The 15342-nt window shown below is 44.6% G+C and overlaps 1 protein-coding gene across 1 annotated transcript in view; it reads left to right on the forward strand.

Annotated features, from left to right (window-relative positions):
• The window catches only part of LOC126984167 (uncharacterized), a 165522-nt gene that overhangs the window by 45766 nt on the left and 104414 nt on the right, over positions 1 to 15342 (forward strand). The window contains exon 2 of the mRNA XM_050837579.1: positions 7013 to 7051. Within this exon, the coding sequence (XP_050693536.1) occupies positions 7013 to 7051 (39 nt within the window). The remainder of the gene's footprint in view (positions 1 to 7012; positions 7052 to 15342) is intronic.

Consider the following 15342-nt stretch of genomic DNA (forward strand, 5'->3'; position numbering starts at 1 on the left):
TTTAATCTTTTGCGTGCGCTGGGTTGGCTGCGTTGAGGCATCGCCCTGACGTGCCGGCGTGCTGGTGGGGCTGGGATCGCTGACGAGGTAACGGCGCTGGTCAGGTCTTGGAGTGAAACGTTCGTGGAGGCGAAAGTAGAACGCCTGGCCTATTAGTTTCAAGTTTTCCGTAGTGCAGCGCAGCCAAAACCTCCTTCACCTCTGCGCACTGAAATCTTCGGCCGCTTGCAGGACTGTCGTGAGATAAAAGAAAAACTGCGAGGCTCACTTCAGCAAAATATTAACACACGGGATTGTTGCAAGAGAAATTTTTCCCAAACTCGCTAATTTCCAACGTTTTTCCTCATAAATTGTTGATCGGTTCCCCGCCTCCCTTGCCTTGCTGAGCGTCGGCTGCTCCTCATTTGGGCAGAGGCGCGTGGTAATGGCGGGCAGCGGGCAGGGGAGGGCACGGGCGGCCCCTTGCAACACACTCCGGCATGGGAACGAGGCCTCACTCTTACCTTAATTGATCGACAGGGGTCACGCCGCCCCTCCACCTCCTCCTCCGCCTCTCCACTCCCTCCTCCATCCCTCCTCTTCGCCCATAACCTCGGCTTAATGTCTTTATTTGGCATGGCGCTCCTCCACCCCTGCCTCGACCCGACTGGCTTACATATCAGTTTCAAAGGAGTGTGTCTGTCAGTCTTAATTAAGGCTACAGAAGAGGCAGCCGAGTGTGTTATGGTGTAAGTGTGTGTTCTTGAGGGTCTGTCACGCTCCTGAAGACGTGGTGCTTTGTGTGCGTTGGTCTTTGTCGCACATCATATCACGGAGACATTTTTATTTTTTAGTAGGTCGGTATTACGAGACACTTTTGGTTCTCACGTTATCTATTTCTAAAGGCCAAAGAGGGGGTCAGTCGGGTTCTAATGAGTGTTTCTTGAGGTTCACGATACAGGAGAAGGGTCAAACTACCAACAGGGTCATAAAAGTACTCCTGGAAATGCCTTTATCTCCTGCGAAAGCCTTGTCAAATATGTGTTCTTGGGCGGCGAAATATCTTGTAATACACCCTTAACATCATCCGTCGTAGCAGTGCCAGCGAGCAAGTAACACCCACACCTCACACGCCTTCACGGGCCACAAACACATATTCCAGCCTCACGATTCCCGCCTTCCCTGCAGCGTTGCCAGCTCACCCTATTCACCCCTCTGCATTTACCGTTTTTTGACAGTTCTGACACTTGACTCCCGCAAAAATGACATTACTAATCAACCATTTTGACGAGAACTATTAATTAATCTACTTGTCGGGGTGCAGGCGACGGTTTATGGGTTAGAAATCGGAAAATATAATAGGCAAGGGGCGGAAATCTGACAACATAGCTTCCCTGTTCCTATATAAAGGTCTCACCGGGCGCTGCTTAGATTATACATGTTGCAGAAATTAATTTGGAGATTGATAACTCGCCGGTGATGGAGATAGTGAGGTAATTAAGATGAGGCGGCAGATACGACAGGGTTTTTGCCTCATAAAGGAGCGTCGCTTCTCACCTGTCACTCACGGGGATAAAAATGTTGCGGACACACTATCGACGGGGCTTGCTGCTGATAATGATGATGATGATAATGATGATGATGATAATGATGTTACTACCACCCTCGCCTCTTCATTTATTTACCTTCGAAAGAGAGATTTTTACTCGTGTGTCTAATTTCCCAACAAAATTAGTTTCTTTGGTGAAGCAATATATTTCACAAGTCCGACGCGGCCGAGTCATGCAATGTCGGAATTTTAAGACACGCGAGAAATCTTATTCTGTTTGTTTACGTTTGTGGCGAAAAACACGACAACGCCCACGCAAGCACGCCGTACTCTGGTGAATAACAACGTGCATGCATGAATGTATTTGCCTTTGTATCACTGTTCATACCCGTGAAATGTTACATGCCTTTTGTACAATACCGTGAGCGATTAATCAATAAACGTATTTAACCTTGATGCACGTCACGCCTCATGGCTGCCCACGGACGATCGTGAGGCAAGACTGCATTCAATCATCGCTCTGGATTACGCCATAACGGCTGGCCATCAGTGTGGAAAGGACTGCGAGGTTCTGTGCTCTGTGGTTCTGTGCGGCCGTCAGGAAACAACACCGCGCGCTTGCCTCTCCCAGGGCGACACTCACCGTCCGTCCACTCGGCTACGGCGGCGCCCGGAAACATGTCTGGAGGGGGAATTAGAATCGGCACGTTGTTAATTGCATCAGATAAACAACGACGTATCTGGTCAATTATTTTTTCCGTATTGATTTCCTTCCGCAACTGATCAGATATATTTCTAATTACCGAACGAGAATTTTTATTTCCTGCAAAACGTTGGAAATATGTCGACGAAGAACTAAATCATCGCATATCAATGATAATGGGGAAAAAAAATGGGAGTCTTGCTGATATCACTTTTATGAATACTAACTAATAATAATGATGTAAATGATAATAATGGCAACTGATTAATAATAGCAGGAGAGAGACAAGCAGGATCAGCAGCAAGCAGTAGAAGCACAGTCAGTCTTACCAACAGCAGCGGTATATCAAAGGCTCCATATGTTCCCCTTCCTTAAACAACTATTCCTCATCTCTGTCCCCTTCCTTCTTTCGCACAGAACCTCATTATCATTACCATCATCATCTGTACCATCATCATTAGTCACCACAGCCATCACCACCACCACCATCATCACCGCCGTCATCACCACCACAATCACCATTAACCAAACCGCAATACACACGTTTACCTGGAGTCACAGGAGCAAACAGAACCACCTGCAGCCTTAATTACCATGCCACGTAATTAAGGGCTCCCAGGTGCATCAGGTGAACATACATTACACCTGCGGAGGAGCATAGGTGAGGCTCGCTAATTACCTGAGAACACCTGAGCAACACGCCTCACCTGCATCGGCCGCCACGAAGGTTATCATTAAGGTGAACATCCGTTATTATATTCGTGCTTACGTGTTCTCTTTTCTCGTTATTATCGTCATTATGGCGCGGTGTATAATGACCCAATTAGCCTCAGCCTGGGAGAGATGGTGAGATACAATACAAGTGAAGGGAAATAAGATATGTGATAAGTTTGTTGATGAAAAATGACTTGTCCGTGTTTGTTTTGCGTGTGTGTGTGTGTTTGTGTGTGTGAGTGGAGACGATTATGGGAGGCACGTCAATGTTTTTTTTTTAGGCAAGGGAAGCAGTTTAAGGGCAAGAAACAAAAGCAGAAGCAGCAAATAGGGGGCTTTTTTATATTATTGTTTCCTTTTTTTGTGCCATTGAGCTGTCTCCTTTGTTGTAAAAAAAAAGAAAAAAGGAACAAAAAACACCCTAGACGCTGCTCCAATAAACGATACCAGAACGAGAGGCCAAAAGAGAGGTCAGTTTCGGGTGGAGCGGCGTCCTGATACTCTCCCGTTGAATGAGTTTAAGTCGTAGGCAGAAGGAGGAAATAATACAAATAATATGAAACAGATCGAGCCCATTAACCGGCCTGGACCACATCAGTCGTAATGCAAATATAGGACTGCTATCGAGCGGCGTAATGACAGTGTTTAGGCGTCATTGTGTGATGGATGCGTGGAGTGATATAGAGACGCACTAATTTCAACCAACACTAGAACGATTACCCAGATAATGTACAGCTTAATTGGCGGTGATAAGAATGGAAATGAAAATTGACCAGCAGCTGTTTGTGAATAGATTAAGTCATCATCATCTCCATTATCATCATCATCATCATGAGTCATTACTAGTCTCTATCTGACGTCATGACAAATGCTCTACTTCATCTCTCCATGTCCACCTGGCTCTCCGTTTTCCCTGACTTCTACAATTTATCTGTTGCCACTTTGCTACTTTTAGTGTTAATTTATTGTCACCTCTGCTTGACATGACCTATCCAAGTTCTTGTTTTTAATCGTCAATGGATTATCTTTATCATATGTATATTTTCTATTCATGATAATCTCTTCTGTTTTCATGTATAACCCATCATTTTTTTTCTATTCGTTTCTCTTTTCGCATTTTTTTATGTTAGGGACAAAGTTTCCAAAAGCACAGGAACACACAAGGGGTCTGCAGGAGGCCATTTGACTCATACAGTGCAGCTCCCGTTTCTCTTTGCGCATTCTATTTTTTTCTGTTAGGGACCAAGTTTTCCAAGAGCACAGGAACACATAAGCGGTCTGGAAGAGGCCAGTTGACTCATTCAGTGCAGCTCCCGAAAACACAACCCCATTACCACCACCTCTCCTCCTTATCCACGAATTTATCTACCCTGTCTTGAGCTTAGAAAATAACAAATGTCTCTCTGAACTGACAGACAAACGCTACAACTGTAATGCAAGTTATTTGTTTAAAAAGAGGTTATTGCTCTTCTGCCTCACAACCCATCACCTTCACCGCTACCCCCACCACCTCCACGGCCGTCCTTCCTCATCTCCCTTATTCTTACCTTGAGAGCAAATGGTCATAGAATACCGAGGATGAAACCTTCCAGTGGTCATCCCGAGGCCATGTAAGGCACTAATGTAGGTAGAAATGCTATTACTATTACTACAGCACATAGCTGGCCTTTGCTATACTATTATATTGCGTAATTTCATACCACTGATTACAAGTAGGGAAAGCTTATGTACTTTTACCCAAACTGTAATAAAAAAAATGTCACACAGGTAATTATAGAATTGTAAATCACTGCTAGGATAATAAACAAACAAATCAAATGCCCCTACCATCTCCTACACGACAACCACCACCAACACCGCCACAATCAACCCCTTCCTCACCCTCCCACCACCGCAGCAAGGTCAAGAAACCCCTGATTACTGCCAGCCCAGGTAGCGTGCCCCACAGGCCCCGCTGCACCTATAGCCATCAGAGCTACGTGCCCGGGCCGGTGATTAGACCACGTAATGCCCAGGTCTGCCCCGCGCCGCCCCCGTCACGCCAAGCCTCACAAATGCCACCCGGACCTCCGCCGTTGCTACCTCCCAGATCGCGTTTTCTCTTTTATTCGACTTCATCTTCGTCCACATCACCTGCGGGAACACCTGTCAGTAGTACCCACTCCTCCACCTTTCCTTTCCACATACACCTGGTCCACCCTCGCTCCACCCTATCTTCAGTTCTTCTCTGTCCCCCACTCTCCCCATCTTCATCTTCACATCATTCACCATCACACTCCACACACACACACACACACACACACACACACACACCTTTCCCAACGTTGCCCTTAGTCATCTCCACCCTCACTATTTTTTCTTATAGTTCCTCCCTGAGACGCCCTTATCTTCACCCTTTACTCTTTCCCTTTCTTTTCACTTAACCTATACCCTCATCTTTATCCTTTTCTCAACTCTTTCCCTAATGTCTCTCCCCCTTCTTTTCACTTTCCTTGCCCTTTTTTCTACTGCCTTCTTTGTTGTTTAAATCCCTTTTTTTTTGCCCTCCTTTTTATCTCTTACTTCCTGTCTCTCCAGTTTTCTTTTTACCGTCTTTTACCTGTCCCGTTTTCTCCCTCCCACCTGTCTCCTCCTCCACGCAGGTAACAACACATCTGTCTCCCAATATTTAACGTTTCCATATTCTTACTTTTTTTCCCTCCCTCCCATGTTTTGAATTGCATACACTTATCACATATGGATTTCTTCATTTTATAATTTACGACACAGGGCTGCCTGACTCTCACGTATACGAATGCTAATGTATGTAAATTTATATGTTTCTCGATGGCGTCAAATTATCATCCACGGCGTTCTTATTTTTCCGAGTTTTATTATTCTCGCAAAGCCACGGGTGTCTCATTGCATAATTCAGCCTGCGCACAGATGGCCCATAACTGTATGTGTCCGGGCGCTGCAGTGGGATCAAGTATATGTATGTGTTCCTATGATTACTGATGTGACTCTGCCATCACGGGTGCTTGCTCCGTGTGGCAGCCAAGGCGGTGACACCCTCATTATGCGTTCACTCTTCCTTCACCTTACTCCTCCCTCACTATATCATCCCGGATCCTTCTCCTTCACCTCTGTACCTTCTCTCATGCTTTCCTTTTCTCTTTTTTTCAAGTACGTTCACATCTTTCTTGCCCCAGATATATCATTGAACTTGTCTGTGTCTTCTTGGGTTTCTTTTATTATGTTCTTTCATTCTTCTTCCTTACTATACTCACCAACCTTTTCTCTTCCTCTATTTCGTGCTTCCCTTCATTCTTCATTCTCCTTTCTTCTTCTTAACTGGAACTTCTTGTATCTTCTTTACTCCTACCCTTCATCCTCTTTCCCTTTCCTGCAGTGAACAGTTCCACGTCTTCCTTTCCTTCCTTTGTTCCTTCATTCAACCTTTCCTTCCTTTCCTCTTCTTCTATACTGATTATCCCCGTGTACGCCTTCTGTTCTTCCTTTTATTACAGCCTTCCTTCATCCTCCTTCCGTCTTCCTTTCCTTCCTTTGTACCTTCATTCAACCTTTCCTTCCTTTCCTCTTCTTCTATACTGTGTCTCCCCGTGTACTCCTTCTGTTCTTCCTTTTATTACTGCCTTCCTTCATCCTCCTTGCGTCCTCCTTTCCTCCCTCTGTGTCTTCCTTCAACATTCCCTTCCTCGGCATACTCGCTATCCTTTCTTCTTTTTCTATACTGATTCTCCCTGTGCCCTTCTTCTTTTCTTCCTCCCTTGCTGCCTTCCTTCATCCTCCTTGCTCTCCTCCCTCAGTCCCGTTGGCAGTCGAGGCGTTGCTTGATGGATGAGTCTTCTATGATAATCTTTCGACGGGACACACAAAAACCTCGATGGTGCCTTAACGCTGGTCTGTTTTTAAGCTCCATTACCTTTAGTCTCAGGTTGACCGTGTCTCCTCGTGGGCAAGATTTACTAGATTTGTATTGTTCATAAACTAGATTTTTTGAGCCAGCTTTGTTTGTCTTTGTATTTTAGGTTTTAACATTTTTCTTTCTCTTTTTACCCCGACAGGTAAGAGAACGACAGACGACAGGAGAAAGCCGGGTCAGGGTGAGTAAGTCTGTACTTCGGCTGCGTTTGTTGGTTTGGGTTTCGTAAGCATTGTGGAAAACATGGGAACACTGCGGGACTCGAAAACACTGGTGTTAACTATATATAAAGGATTTGAAAAGAAAGACTCCATTGTTCTACGCCAAAATATACATGTTACAACGTTAGGTTCGTTTATTTGCATTCCAGTGACATTAACTAAACTAAAACTATTTGATGAGCATTTGAAAAGGATTTGATGTTCGGAACTTAAATATACATGATAAGAAGTCAGACTTAATGATTTGCTCTCCGTGGCATTATACGAATTTCCAGCGGTGTGGGAAACGAAGCCACCGAAGAAAACTAATTACGGAACATTCAAAACGGAAAGCCTCGACTTCCTTCATCAAAATAAACGATGTGAGCGGGAAAAAGTTAAGTGGTCTTGAACGCGTAGCACAGAGAAGGAGGAGGGAACTCGTGTATCATGGGTGCTGTGTCATGATGGTGGCCTGGCACGAGAGAAAAATAGAGAAAAAAAATCAGATGCCTAAAAAGATGCCGAACCGTTGAAGTTTGTCTATTATTGCGATTTTGGGAAGACTGTTAAATGACTGTATAAGAACTATGATATTATTTTACAGTCCTGCTGCTCTACCACTCTTAAGGGAGAACAAGTGATAAAAGACACTATGGGTCGTAATACAAGACAGTTCGTAGCCCAAGAACAGCTATTTGACAAGGCTTTCGTAGGAGTTGTGGGCATTTCCAGTAGTAGTTTTATGACCCGGGTGGTAGTTTGATCCTTCTTCAGTAGCATGAGCCTAAAGAAACACTCATTAGAACCCGATGGATCCCTTCTCTGACCTTTAGAAATAGTTTATGTGAAAAGCGAAAGTGTAATACCGACCTATATAACTATTAGTGACCGAAGTGAGGAGGAAGGCGCCAAGCTAGAATACTGACCACCTACAGAACTGAGAGGAAAGTTAATAGTATTCAGAAATAAAAGACTGCAGGAACGTTACCAGCAATCAAGAGATAAGAACTGCCCTCTACCGGTGATATTCCCGAGCACTTTAATAGCTGGAAGGTTCTGGGAGCTAACAATTTAGCAACAATTGTAAAGTCACGTGAAAAATTGATTATGTAGAAAAAATGGATTAGTTAAGGTAGATTTGATAAAAGTAAACGATGCAGCATTCACGATTAGAAACCACGACAGAGATCTCTTGTCTTTCTCGTGGTCATTGTTGTTAATTGAAATCTTTCGCGGCATTACCTTGCTCAACCACAACGAGGGAGGGAGAGTACAATGGACAGGTGAGGGAAAGGTGAGAGAGCAGGGAGAGATAACATAAGGAGAGCTAGAGAGGGAGAGGGAGAGAGGAGCCAGAAGATGAGATGCTAGGAGTTCTTTTAATTTTTACAACAAAGGAGACAGCTCAAGGGCACGAAAAAAGGAAACAATAATAAAAAAAAAGCCCGGTACTCGCTGCTCCTAAAAAAAAAAAAAATCAAAAGCGGTGGCCGGAAGAGAGGTCAATTTCGGGAGGAGAGCTGTCTTTGCCGCAACCTATAAAAAAAAAGTTTCTGAAATGCCAATAAGAGAAACACGCGAGAAGGAGGAGGAGCAGGAGGAGGAGGAGGAGGCGCCACGGGACTACTGGTGCATAACACTACATGAGGCTCTCGCTGCGTGTCTCTTCCGCAGTCATCCCAGCGATCTGCGGGAAATTATCCAACACCAAACTTAGTAAATACAATAAGAGTCGAATGAGGTGAGATTTCGCTTCAGTCTGTCTCATCTCCCTCCTGGCTTGTATCGCCCTTCGAGTTCTTGTGTTCCCGAGATTGAGCTGACATCCCCGTCCGATGGTTTTCACGGTATCAAGAACGCCAGCTTTTGTATCGTCTATTGAAGCCTGTTGTTGAGTGTCGTGCTGCTGTCGCTGAAACTGTTGGATAGGATCGGAATGCGTAGTGTTGATGCTTAAGTGTTTTGGCGTTCGAGGTAAAATAAAAACAAAAAACACAAAAAAATAGATAAATAAGTAGATAAATACGTAAAACTGGTTCAGTATATGCACTAAACCCACTGAAGGGAAACTCTGATTTAGTCTAATTATAAGAAAAAGTATAAATATCTTGCGGTCGAAAGTATGTGCGTTTCTTGGAGCGAAAAACACAAGTCGGCTACATGTCTTGAACCTTTGAATTATTTCCTGCACCAGTGAATCTCTTAAAAGGTTTCGATTGTTTTTTCTCTCAAGACTGAATGCGAATATGTTTTTATGTGAGCGTATGGGTGTGCTTATGTAATAGTGTATTGGAATGGGTATATGAGTGTGGAGTGTATGTTGTGAATGCGAATGTTTTTATGTGAGTGTATGGGTGTGCTTCTGTAATAGTGTATGTTGAGGGTGTAGTCAGATGGATGTGGATTGTAGTACGTGTGTAGGGGTGGGGGTGAGGGGGTGAAGTGTGGGTGCAGGGTAGAGGATGTGTGGGGGTGGGGTGACGTGGTGGGATAGCTGTGTGAGTGTGCACCAGGGAAGAGCGTGTTGGGTGAGGTGGTGGGGTATTGTTTTTGTGTGTGTGTGGACGTGGGCATGCAACACACACACACTTGGATGACAGATGCAATGCCGATAAAAAGCTTGAACTCACGTCACCCGTCTCATCAGTCTTCATCATCCCGAACCACAATAATTGCCTCGCGTGTCTAAATCATATACATTTGAAGAGGAGTCAAACATGTCCTCACTTAACACATGACGCATACCAAACCCAAGACAACGAAGTGAGGCGACAGACCGAAGTTCTTTTATCATTATTATTATAAGAGGCGAATCAGGTTGAAAGGGAGGAGGGGGGACACTTTATACCTGTTCAGCATCCCCGAAACACCTGAGATCTGAGAAAGAGGTGGAATTTACGTACATTCTCTTCGTAGTAAATTGATTATCTTTTGGTAACGCGTCATACTATATGGGAAGAGCGTGTTTAATGTCATTTGTTTAGTCTTTGTTATTTCTCCCTCGCCTCAAAAGTACAATAACATTAATTAGAATAGTACCAACCAGCAGGTGCGCGGCAGGTGAGGACTTCCCGGCGCTACTGCTCGACGCTGTCCCCAAAGATTAATGGGGATTCGAACCTGGGCTCCCATGACGCTCCGAGACACTTGAGATAATAGACCAATTTGCAATTATCCACCTTCCCTCACGCATAATCGAGATCTCGAACCGCTGACCGACTGTTTTTGTTCGCCGCGGGTCCTCTCGGCTTGATATCTGTAATTTGCTGGGCGGTGTGCTAAGGACAAAAAAATACGACCCCTTTTAACACGCAGCCTAAATACCAGGGTGTCCCATGCAACAAGGACCCCGCCGGCATAATTTGAAGCCTAATCAGATATTCCTCTCCGTGTTGATTCGACGCAGTGATACGGTTTGGATAAATGCCGCGGAGATGGATGTCAACCATTTATGTGAGGACGCTGTTTCCCACGGCAAGGCTTCGTTTCTGCCTACTTTTTCCTTCTCCTTTCTCTCTCTCTTTAATTAAATCTGGCTGTTTGTCTGTCATGCTCTCGTTTACAGGAGAGAAGTCGAGACTTTTTTTTCGTTTCAGGTGGAGAAAGCGGAAAGGGAGGAAGGAAAATATCAAAGGAGAAACGATGGAAAACGATAGTATGTGAGGACTTAAAAAGAGTTAGCAGTAGAAAATAAAAAGTTACGGAGTTAGCAGGAGCACGAGGAAGAAACTATTGAGCAGAGGTAAAGGAAGAGCTGTAGAAGGAGGATGAAGAAGGAGGGAAAAAAAATAAAATGAAAACACTGAAGTAAAGGACAGGAGGAGAGGCATCGAGGAATCTCTTGCCTTCTAAACGGATGACAACCCTTGCCGATAAAGAGTCAGACTTAGTGCGTGGAGGAACGAATTGGTATGACATTCATTTAAAATTAAACCTGAAACAACGAATTCCTCTCCTCCAAACGCGTATTGTTGAAAGTATCGGTACCTCATGAAGACTGTTTGAAAATAAATCTGAGTATTCTGGATAGATAGATAGATAGAGAGAGAGAGAGAGGCAAATAGATAAATATATTGAAAGAGAGTGGGAGGTTCATTGTCGGTTACGTAACGATGTAATCAAGTTTATAGCAAATCAATCTGTTTTCTGGAAGTGATGCATAACTCGGCTCTTGAAAAGTTATAAAAAAAAGGCAGATTGCATGTGACGCCGCGGGCACTCCGGTCCTCACGCAAACCGTCCCCCGCGCACATACACACACACACACACACACACACACACACGGAAGAAAGATCTCACGTGACCGCCCCGAACAGTACAACATCCAAAGTGTAAAATCATAAAATGGTGATTGATCAGAGGTCGTTATGCAGCCCGTTGGAAGGCCAGACGCACCGATCACGTCCGCTCTTAGTCGCTGTTCGGTTTAATGAAGCTGATCGAGCGTCCTGTCCAGTCCAGTTAATGTGAATTTTCAACCATTGCAACCGGATGAGGAAAATGAAGTTCGGCAGAGCGTTCCCAGACATGAATTAGTGATCTCCGCCTGTGATTGTCATGTGGAGGAAAAGTAAATTATATAAGTAGCTACCATGTGAGGAAGTAAATAGTTAAAGGAATTATACGAGGGCAGTATGTCGTATAGTTTGGTTCATTAGGAGCCATAGCGATGAGGATATTGATAAGTTTTACGAAGATGTTTAGTGAATTATGGACATTGGCCTGCTCGAAAGTATGACGAGAGGAAGTAAGTAGTTAAAGATTTGCCGGAGTTTCACATAGATTGTTTTGTTAGGAGCTATAACGATGAGGTTATTAATAAGCTTTACGGAAATGTTAAGTACAATGTTAAGGACAATGGGATGTGGCGGACGGCATCCCATTCTCGGCCGCTTTGTCTCGGTCAGGCTGTCCGCGGGTCCTCTGCAGGCTGACCCAGGGTACGGCGGCCGCGTGGCGTGAGAGCCGGGTTCCAGCCTGCTTTATGACCTTCCTTGCCCCCGTCCTGCTTCCCTACCCCGTTGAGTATACTCCCCCTTCCTCTCTCTCCCTTCGTAATCTCCCCCTCCCTCACCACACAGGAACCGCCCCCGCCGACCCTGTCTCTCTTCAATACTCCCTCATCTCCTCACCCACCCCTCCACACACACACACGCACACACACGAGCTCAAAAGAAGGTTGGTACAGGTTAGGGTTTAGTGATTTTGCTCTTTCCCGGCGTCCGCTTGAAGGTATTTAAATTCTCCTCCGCTGCAGGTGTTATCGGCGTGTTTTTGCTCAAGTTCCTGACCCGTTTAGTGGCCGGCCGCCCCACGCACTCCTGTCATCGTCCTTCATCACCTCATGCGGCCGAAGAAAAACCTCTGGAACGCCGCTGTGTGTGTGTGTGTGTGTGTGTGTGTGTGTGTGTGTGTGTGTGTGAGTACTTGCGAGACGTGGAACTGTCGTGTATTCGTATTGATTCCACCACTCGTTTTTAAGGTCGAAAGAAAGTAAAAGGGATTTGTAAATGACAGGAAAGTGAAGTTTAAAAGACGGTAATGATGGCTGTGAGGAGAAGGCTGAATGTAGATCTCTCGGATATTACAGTAACGGGCAGTAAAAGAAAGATTTGACATTTGCAGTTGACTTAGCAATAATTTATAAGTATATTGCTAGTTTAAAGATGTTCTACGATTTTTACTTTGAATGTATACACTGCAGTTAAACAATTAGAGGCTGGTCGTTTCTCAAGACTTGAAGTTAATTAAAAAAAAAAGCCGAAATCATTTATTACACATTAAAGACAACAAGTCCATTTCTCTCTAGGTTTCGTTCACTCTTTTGATTCTTTTTTAGGAGCAGCGAGTAGCGGACTTTTTTTTATTTATTATTGTTTCCTTTTTTGTGTGCCCTTGAGCTGTCTACTTTGTTGTAAAAAAAAAAAAAAACTCCCTTCTAAGCAGTATTTCGTAAAGGAGTGTACATAGATTTAGTGCGCCTCTGTAGCATCGCCTTAGGGATTATTTTATATATTTCTTAAGTATGACTGTTAGAAGATACTGCCACCAACGGGGTATCTGAGGGAGACCGGGAGGGAGCAACACACCTTTCGGATAAGAGCCACTTCGAGCCTCTCCTCCATCCACCCCCTACTTTCCGAGGCATAACTACCCCTACCCCCCTTCCCTTTTAGATGAGAACCACTCCGGACCCCCTTCCTTGCCCCGTCTCCCCTCCCCCACCCCTTCCCATGCCTCCCTCATCCCCATATTCCGAGGCATAGCGCCCCCTCAGCCCCGCAGTGCCCCGTAAACAATTAAAAAGCTGCGTAAAGTCGCCTCTGATTTCAAGTTACGGACATGTCAGTGTGCGTGTCCGTGGACCATGTTTGTATCCAGTTCACGTGCACACACACACACACACACACACACACGTTGAAGGAAGGCCATAACTATGCTAAGACGAGAAAAAAACAAGATATTGAGTTAAATTCATGAAAAAACACGATTGAGAGAGAGAGAGAGAGAGAGAGAGAGAGAGAGAGAGAGAGACCAAACCTGCAGCTAGGGACGACGAGACATATAAGAAGGGGAAGTATGGTGGTATAGCAAAGCGTCTATTGTACAAAAAAGAAAGAGAATGTTTGTAAAAAAAAAAAATCTGCGTAGTCGATGAGAGAGAGAGAAGGGAGGATGGGAAAGACTAGCTGGCGGAGAAGAGGAGGAGGAGGAGAAGAAGAGAGAGAGAGAGAGGGAGAGGTAGAGAGTCAGGGAGGGATGAAAAGGAAGAAAAGGGAGAGGGGTAAGGGAGAGGAAGAGTTGCGTGAGGTGGCATTAGTTCCGTGTCTGGTTGTGGAGTCGACAGGGTGATGGAACATTGATTTCTCTCCCTTTCTTTCTTTTTTTTCCCGCTCCTCCCCTTTTTTTTCTCCCTCTCTCTCTCTGCCTTTTCTTTCTCCACCGTTTGCCTTTTCTGTTGAGGCATTGATTAAGTAGCAGACTTACCTGGCGGACCCGCAATTAAGGTGTATTGATTTGCAATTACGGTGTCAATATTCGAGACTCCGCCGTGCTCTCTCTCTCTCTCTCTCCCTTTTTCTCGCCTTTGTGTTTTCTTTTGCTCTTTTCTCTTCACTTTTCCCATTAGTTTATCATGTTTTATTAATTTTGCTTCTTGTTTTGCATTGCTTATCATTTCTCAGCTTCTTCTTCTCATCCTTCTCCTCTTCCTCCTCTTCTATCTCCTCTCTTTTAGCTTTCTTTCTTTCTCTTATTCCCGCTTCATCTTCTCTTTCTCTTCTCCTGCTTTTGTTTCATCTCGTGCCTCTGCTTCCTCTTCTCTTATCTTCGTTTTCTCTCCTTTTCCCGCTATTTCTGCTTTTTCTCTTCTTCTTCTACTTCTGCTTTCGTTCTGCTCTTCCGGTCGCTCCTGTTTCTGCTTCCTCCTCTTCCTCCACCTGCTCCCTCAAGTTTCCCTCCCTCCCATTCTTCATTCCTTTCATTATTCATGTTCCTGTCTTCTGTTCAACCACAATTTCACCGCAAAATCACGGCACCTTTGTCCTCTCTTCTCTGTATCTTCCCGCTAGTATCTTTTTTTTCTTAGTTTCTTTTCTTCTCCTGTTCGTTATTATGCTTTTTGTTGTCCCCCTCATTTTTTGTTCTTAATTCGTCCGTGTCTCTCTCTCTCTCTCTTTCCTATTCTTCTCTCCCCTTTATGATTCTATTTCGTCTCTAATTTTCTCTTTTTATCTCCCTCCCATTATTCGTCTTACTTTTCATCATTTTCTAATTACTTTCTGTGTGTGTGTGTGTGTGTGTGTGTGTGTGTTTTAGAGAGAGAGAGAGAGAGAGAGAGAGAGAGAGAGAGAGAGAGAGAGAGAGAGAGAGAGAGAGAGAGAGAGAGAGAGAGAGCAACGCGCCCTACCTTCGCCTTCATAACCTTATCACCAGCTCTCCAGACTCACCTTTACCTGCGCCTTTAAACAACACGCACGTCACCTGTAAACTTCACGCCTCCCCCATTAACCTGTCACCATCGTCACTTCTGTAGAATAAAAAAAGAAAAGCCAGCACTGGACCCTTATACACCTCATTTATGCTATTCTTTTACCTTTTTGGGCGTCATTATACACTAAACTTACAATTGATACTCGGTGTTTGGGTGAATGTCTAACGTTGTAGTTGTGCATCTATCGCATGTTCCTTCGTGGTGTTACAGGTGAGGACGTAAGGCTAAAGGACGGCGGCATAGTAAAGGAAGTAATCGCCTTCGCCACATCGTCAT

The sequence above is a fragment of the Eriocheir sinensis genome, chromosome 56, assembly GCF_024679095.1.
Source record: "Eriocheir sinensis breed Jianghai 21 chromosome 56, ASM2467909v1, whole genome shotgun sequence".
Taxonomy (NCBI): domain Eukaryota; kingdom Metazoa; phylum Arthropoda; class Malacostraca; order Decapoda; family Varunidae; genus Eriocheir; species Eriocheir sinensis.